The sequence below is a fragment of the Halyomorpha halys genome, unplaced genomic scaffold, assembly GCF_000696795.3.
Source record: "Halyomorpha halys isolate HHAL.00 unplaced genomic scaffold, Hhal_1.1 Scaffold16.1, whole genome shotgun sequence".
NCBI lineage: Eukaryota > Metazoa > Arthropoda > Insecta > Hemiptera > Pentatomidae > Halyomorpha > Halyomorpha halys.
In genome coordinates, this window is record NW_027116375.1 from 323,915 (window position 1) to 331,981 (window position 8,067).

Consider the following 8,067-nt stretch of genomic DNA (forward strand, 5'->3'; position numbering starts at 1 on the left):
TAAGAGAAATAAAAGGTTTTGAGACTATAATGGATAAAATTTGAATTATTTATTAAAAAGTTACCAGTCACAAGAAAAAAATTAAGATTATAATTAAACTTTAATTTTCAACATGTCATGGAATGCTTATTTTATTTTTTGGTAGATCCAACCCATTACATTTATAGGAAATTTTCTCATCTTTGATTTGGTATCTCTTACATTTTTTTAAGGCAACTTTAAAGTAGATTTATTTGTCTATTCATGTTTGTCATTTATACCATATATGTATACGCATACATATTTCTACTTATATTAATCTATTCTTTGTTGATAATTTTTACTTATTTTTACATATAACTGGGTTCATCTCATATAAATAAATAAACTTATGTATAAGTTAGTCATTTGTTGTCTAAGTTGATCTATTCCCTGTTTGTGTTTGATGCTGAAATAAGTCATCCAAGTAATTCATTTGTCTGGGTGAAATATAATGCATTGGGAAAATGTTAGTTGGATAATCAAAAGCTTGCACTACTGATTAGATAGATAGAATAGCTGGTAACTTCTTACCTCGTTGGCAAGTGGATGTATGAGGAATTAGAACGGAAGGCCTCTCACAGAAAGCTGCCATTATATTTAAAAGGCAAAAACCAGGGCAACGTGGCAATGGCTGAGATGTTGTCCTTCGGGTCGGTGGTGGTTGAGTTGTCGTCGTTGTTGTTGAAGTCGTCGGCGGATGCCTGGACGGAGGTGCAGCTGCTGCACTTGGAGCTGGATTGGTTATGCAACAGGAATCTTCTCCTGGACAGGTGGCTTCAGTATCTATGTCGTCGCAGAACAGAGCAAAAAGCCCACTTACACATTCTCCTCTGCATGCTTGTCCTGCCGGCTAACAGCTTCCATTAGCAACAAAATTAAATTTCTGAACAATTTTATAATCTAGTTCAGTATGAATATTATTTTAAATATCACAGGTAACATGATCTATAAACAATCCCAATCCTGCTATTAATAATTAATAACTTCTTAAAGTTTTCTATAAATTAATTGACCTATCCTTATTTTTGTTGTGTTTTCTTCTCATTTATTTTTTATTGATTTGAATATTGTACAATATATCATTAGACTAGTTATGACGTTGAAATATGTTTTCTATATTTTGTTTTTTCATCTTTTCTTGTAATTATCTTTCTCCATTTTTTAAAGGACATAGCATAAAAAAAAGAGGACATGTTAATGAGTAGTCTAGAATCTATTAATTATATATAATCCATCAAAAAAATTGCTGAGAGATGAATTGATGAACGCATTCACATATTTACCTTGTGCATTCCTTTATGCAATTGCGTATTCACATATTAACTAATTTATTTAATCTGTTTTATAGATATTTTTAGTTTATAGGATATTTTTGTGTATTTGTTTTAGAGTATTTTTATTTTAGTATAGTTTTGTATTTTGGTTATATCTCTTTCCCTTTATTATTATACTAGATTTTGCCCAGATTTATGACAATAATAAATATAACTACAGTGTAATCTTAGTAATCCAAGCTAAATGCTGCAGGGGGTTCAGGTTACTGAAAAGTTTGGATTACAGAAAATATTAGGAAAAATGGTGAAAGAAAAATTCAACAATATGAGTGTATATAACTATTTTTATTTTTTTAAATATATTTTTTTGGAAATTTGAGCGTGAAGTTTTAAAAAATTTTTAATTTTTAAAATAATTTTTTTTTTTACATCCCCAATAATGATGATTTAAGTGATTTTTATTTTATTGATTTTAGTTTTTGGTAAAACTATAAGATTGTTCATTTATAATTGGAAAAAAGTATAAATAAAAAAAAAAATACTCTTTGTGTTGATTTAATTAAAACGTGATAAAACAAAAAAATAAGTTCACCAACAAAATAAGTTCAACAAAAAAATAAGTTCACCAACAAAATTTTGATTACACTTATTTCTACTATTAATTAAATTAGTTTTAAAGAATCAAATGATTTATACAGTCGATATTATGTATTTCTTATTCCAACAAAATATGTTATAAACACTTTCATAGGAATTAGATTACCTGATATTGAAACTGTAAAAATTTCCACTTTCGATTTTCATGGTGACTACAATAATTTGCCTATAGATTGGAAGGTAAAAATGTTCTTTACACACGAGTACTTGTTTTATTTGAAAACAAAAATTCCTGCTAAGTTTTTTCAAAAAAATTAACTTTTTTTTAATATTAGTTCAGATTACTGGAGTATTTGAATTATTGAGATTACACTGTACTTGTATTTTAATTTTATTTTCTAGATTGATTAGAATGTTGTACCACGAAGCATTAGGTTTTAGTAGTGACAATGGAATATTTTCTAAATATTATATTTTAGGAAAACTATATATGAATATTATACATCTATTTATTTTTGATTTATTGTCATATAGTTACATAAATTAAAGTTAGAAACAACTGACATAACTAAAAATATTAGCAATATAGTAAACTATAAAACTGAGACAAAAATCTCAAATACATATTCTGTAGGTATAATAAGTAGACTGACCATATAAGTAGAGACACAATGAATCAGGAAAAACATTTAAAAATAAAATTATCCAATTCAAAACCATAATTTTTAACTTAAATAGCAAACTTTTACTATATTTAAACATATTAATACGGAGGTAGACAAATATAAGGGATAGGGATCCAAAACGTAGTACAACAAATATAGAATAGTGATAATATTCTAAATTGAAGCATTTTCCCCCTCAACATCTTAGTAAATAAAAACAAACAACTTGCTAGGAAAGAAAACCCAGAAATGCTTTTTTTTTACTTTTAGAATTTTGCTAAAATGATACCTGCATTGGAGGAGGTCTGGTCGTTGTAGCTATAACAGGCCGTGGTGTTGTCGTTGTTGTGGTTGTCGATAATGAGGTGCCATTCAGCCTCTGAGGTTCTGGTGGTCTTGCATGAGGGTGCGAATCCCTTGTTACACAGCACCTCAGTCCTTCTTTACATAGTGCAGTTCCATCCTCTGAGAGGACAGCCTCGCAGTAGTCAGCTATCCTTTCGGCAACACAAACACCAGGGCATGTCTTGTCTGAAACGGAATGGTTATCATAATTATAGCTTTAAATTATATAAAGAACAAACTGTAAGTTGGAAAATATTAGGTTTACCAGAATTTTTGTCTGTTCCTAGAATAAAAAAAAACAATGATCTTAATATCATGTCTGAACAAAAACCTTTTTTGATGACATTGGAGATTATAAAAAGGGTTGATTCAACTCGAAAATCAATTTTACACCATATTCAGAGACTAGGATTGGTGTAGAAATATTTGAGATGGGTGCCAAATTATCGCATGCCTTTTGAGTGCCAAATCTATGCTCATATCTGCTCGCACAGGACAAAATTGAACTCTTCTTGGACCGGATGATAATTGAAAAGTAGTTTACCTATGAAAACGTTAGGAAAAGGGAATATTGTGAACCTGGAAAACCTGCCCCGTTGAATTCTATACTGAAATTAAACCTGAATAAGAGAATATTGTGTTATATGGTGGGACATTCGAGGACCAATACATTATGAGTTATTAAAACAAAGCAAAAGCTAAATTTGGAAAGGTAGGTTCAGGAATTGGGTAATTTAAAAACAACAATCTAAGAAAAGAGGCAGGTGATGTTTATTAGGAAGGACATGACAATACTAGGGCATATCCTGCTTTGGGGACCCATCAGATACTTGCAGATCTAGGCTAAGAAAGTTTATCGCTTCTAACATACTTTCCAGACCTAGCACCCTCTGATTATCTCTTGTTTCAAGGGAGGTAGAGCAAAAAATTACAAAATGAAGAAGATATCATACAAGCATTGGTTCAGTTTTTCATCTCTTGGGAATTTCATAAACCTAATCGACAATGTCGACTTAAATAAGTACAGCTTAAATAATTTAAATTTTAAAATAAAATTTATTTTGGAATTGAAGACCTAATGAAATTAGGTAAAATGCAAGTTATATTTAAATTTAATAGAAACAAGTTTTCAAGAAAAAACAAATTTTCACTTTCAACGGAAGGTGCCCCAACTGGATTTGTTTGCATCAAAATCTAAGTTATGATTGAAAATAAATATTAAAATTCTTTATATATATTTTTTTCACATTTTTGAAACTGGTTTTGTTGTTTAAATAAAAAAATTTGTTTATAATCTTAAACACTTTCTTGGGACTGGTTAATTTTGTTAAAATAAATAATTTAATTTCTATCAATTTTAGTCTCAACACATTTTATTTTTCTTACGAGTCCAACGTTTCGGCCAATCTAACCATCCACAGGGACAATCTTAATACAATTTCGGAACTAAATGATTTAAAACTCAACTTCATGCAGGCTATTCTGCCCAGGTCAAAACAACATTTCTAATTAGTCATTTTCACATTAAAAACAAAAATTAAAATTCATTTATCACAGTCACTATATCAATGCATTGTTGTGATAAAGTTTTAACAAATTTTAATTTTTGTTAATATACATTAAATTTGTTAACATTTTTCCAACAATTTAAAAACTTTTTCCAGGCTATTTCTGCCTTCGTCATTAATTTCAGTCAAGCAATCATATTTTGTCATTTTTCCATTAAATTTTAAAACTTTTAAGTACGGACTAACTTAACACTATTGTCACAGGACATTTAAGGAAATAATAAAGAGTGGTTTGATACATGGCTTGGATAAAAATTATTTTATTAAAAATATAAAAATGTATTTCTTTACCAAACAAGTTAGCAAATAGCAAAATGAATTACTTACTTAAATCACTTTTCACCATGGTACTAGCTTCCGCTTCAGGCTTATTTTTCGAAGGTTCAGGTGTCTATAAGTAATAAATTTCTAATTAATTTTTCAATTTCTGAGATAGTTAAGTATATTTAAATAATATTTAAAAAAATAAAATACATAGGGAGACAGAAAAACTTTGTTCAAAAAACTTATTTAAATCTAATCAAACTTTTTTTTTTTAATTCTTACAACATATAGGCATAACAAGTAAACAATATATAATAATAGTATAGTATATGATTTTTTTTTCCCTTGGTTTTTTTTGTTTCGTCGCTTTGGTTCTTTTATATTTTTATTATTTTTCTCTATTTTTTTCTTCTTTCTGTACTTTATAATTTTTTTTTTTTTTGTTAATCCCTTTTTTCTTTCCTTTTCCCCCTTTTTTTAAACCATATTTTCTCTTTCAACCCAATGTAACTTTCTTATTTTTTTTTTTATCTTATTTTCACTCTTTAACATAAACGCACCTAAAATACAAAATACAACTAATATTCATTTTAAATAAATAAGAATATAGACATCTAATTTAATGAGATATTTAAATATGTTTAAGTATAATTAAAAACATATAAAAAATAAAATAAAATACATTATTCTAAAAGAAAAATTATGCAGTGCTTCTTATATCTTGCACTATTTGTTATCTTTTCAAGGATAAATAGCCCCACTTCATAGATGGGCAATAATTAGCTATAATTGAAACTAATATTATAAAATTGCCATGGATACGACCCTTATTCATGAATGAACCATTGATAAATAAATGTTGTATCCATGGCAACTTTAGCTATTAGTTTCAACAATGCCCATCTCTACCCCACTACTTCTTATCTTACTTAGTTTTTAATTTCTTTCATAGTTCTGAACTTTTTGCAGGAATACTGTTACAGTTCAATATTTTAGCTGTCTTATTGCTTATTTAGTGATTTTTTGCTGCTTAAAAACCTCCGGATAGAATATTACGTTATTTAGTATTACCTGTGGTTTGACTTTGCTTGGTTTTGCAGTTGTGATTGGCTTCTTCGTTGGCGGAGGAGGTGCTGGTGGCTCTGTTGTGGTTTCATTACCCGGAGGGGTCTCAATGCAGCACCGCATTGAGGGAGAAGGACATGGTACATCCTCCTTGACCTGATAGCAGATGAGAGTGGCCAGCTGATGCACGCACACTCCTGGGCAGTTTTTGCTCTCTGCCGTTGTCGTGATAGTGTCCAGGAGACCTGCATATGACAGATCATGAAGTTAATAAAAATCTAGGAAATTCTCGGAGAAACAGGTATAACATTTTTAAAAACTATTACTAATAACTAAACCTGGACTCTGTTTAAATAATATATTTATTAAATAAACTAAAGGGTTATATTATGAAATAATTAAACTACTATTTGATGAAATAATCTCAATCAAATTAATACATGTATTTATCCTTTAAAAAAATTATTATTATATTTTAAACAATCATTGAAATAAAGAAATATATTTCTTAAATAATAATATGATAATTTTCATTTCAATATTTTTGATTTTTGAAATATATTATTTTACATAAATGCAAAATAATTATTTATGAGACATTTGAGTGATAATCTTTGAATACTGGAAATAATGAAAATAAAACTCGGTGCAAGATTGTTTACTGCTATTTAAAGGACCTTTTACACATAGCTAGTTTACAACCAATGTAACAACTGTTAAATCCACTGTCATGGTGGTACACAGTTTTGATAGTTTCCATCATGACAGCATTTAATGTTATGGCAGTACTGATTTGCTATGTCTGATGTGAGAGTTGAAGCTATTATCATGTTTATAAGGTGACACTTTATAGCCAAAGCTCCAATTGTCGGAGGAACCATTATAATAATAATAATCTTTATTTATTCTGGGAGTGATCCCTTTAGAATAATTTATAGGTATCAAAATTAGGCTTCAAGATGTCATACAATAAAATAATACAGTGAATTTAAAAATATACAGTTAAACAACCATAGTTAACATAATAAATAAAATAATGATGAAACAAATAAAATGAAACCACATAAAACATAAAATAAATTCTGATAGTAAATAAAAGGAGAAAAAAAATGATAAAAAATCAAATACAATTAAACTATAAAGTAATAAATAAACAGATATAATTTCTGCTAGTTTACATATTTACAATTATAAACGAATATCTAAGACATAAAATACAGAAAATATATAAAGCTTTTTTGAAACTTTCAATTGTTATTCTTCCGGAATTGGGTGGACAGAAGAAGGGTGTTAGAACTACGAATAAAGGAGGGAATAGAACTCCATAGGGAAGAGGAAAGATCTACCAAAGGCTGTGGTTCGATGGACAGGTATATATAAGTCTGAGGGCCGTGAGCGAGTATTGCGGGAGTGCACTGAGGACTTTAATTGAAGGATATTTGAGATGTATGATGGACGGCGGGATTGGATAACTTGATAGAGAAAGGAAGCAAGGAAATATTTACAACGGAAGGAGGGGTAAAGCCACTTCAACTCTTCATAAAATCGGGTGACAGAGGCATCCCTGGGGGTCCCAAAGATGAATCGTACAAAGCAATTATTTAACCGTTTTAATTGTTATAGTGTATCACATTTACTCTTGACAGTCCAAAAATGAATTTAAATTTAACTTCTTGATGTAAACAATATAAACTAAGAAAAAGTAATTTGAAAAAATAATTCCAAAAATAATTACCTATGTTATCAATTATAAAATAACTTAATTTCATGAATTAATCTTTTACTTAATAAGATTCGAGTAAAATTCATAGATAATTTATTTAGGTTATTTAATAATACATTTTTCAAATATTATATTAAAAAAAATAATGAGAAGATAATTGACTGTGGATAAAATATATGAGAAGATGGTTGGGAGTGCGGTCAGAGATTAACACAACTAAGTTAAAAAACTTATTTAACAGTGCTAATGTTTCAGCCAGAATTTCTAGCCTTCTTCAGGGCTAAGAACAAAAACAAGATAACAACTAATAGTAATTATTCATAGTTTTCATTAAAGTAATCAAAAATTGGTGTGATATAACTGCCTTTTTTCACCCTGGTTCCTGTATTATAAACAAGACACTACCACACCCCTTGAACTATACGTTGGAGTTAATAGGAATTTCGCATATTAAATAGGTAATTACAAAAATAAATAAAATAAGACTTTAGTGCGTTTAACTAGCTTTAATTTGAGTGCTGGCTCACAAGTTTACGCCTTATAAT

At 28.7% G+C, this 8,067-nt stretch overlaps 1 protein-coding gene across 1 annotated transcript in view; it reads right to left on the bottom strand.

Annotated features, from left to right (window-relative positions):
* Window positions 1–8,067, bottom strand: part of mas (masquerade) — a gene marked incomplete in the record, with an annotated part of 25,864 nt that overhangs the window by 14,372 nt on the left and 3,425 nt on the right. Inside the window, 4 exon segments of the mRNA XM_067053189.1 lie at window positions 553–871; window positions 2,847–3,088; window positions 4,798–4,861; window positions 5,806–6,044. Coding sequence (XP_066909290.1) covers window positions 553–871; window positions 2,847–3,088; window positions 4,798–4,861; window positions 5,806–5,922 — 742 coding nt within the window.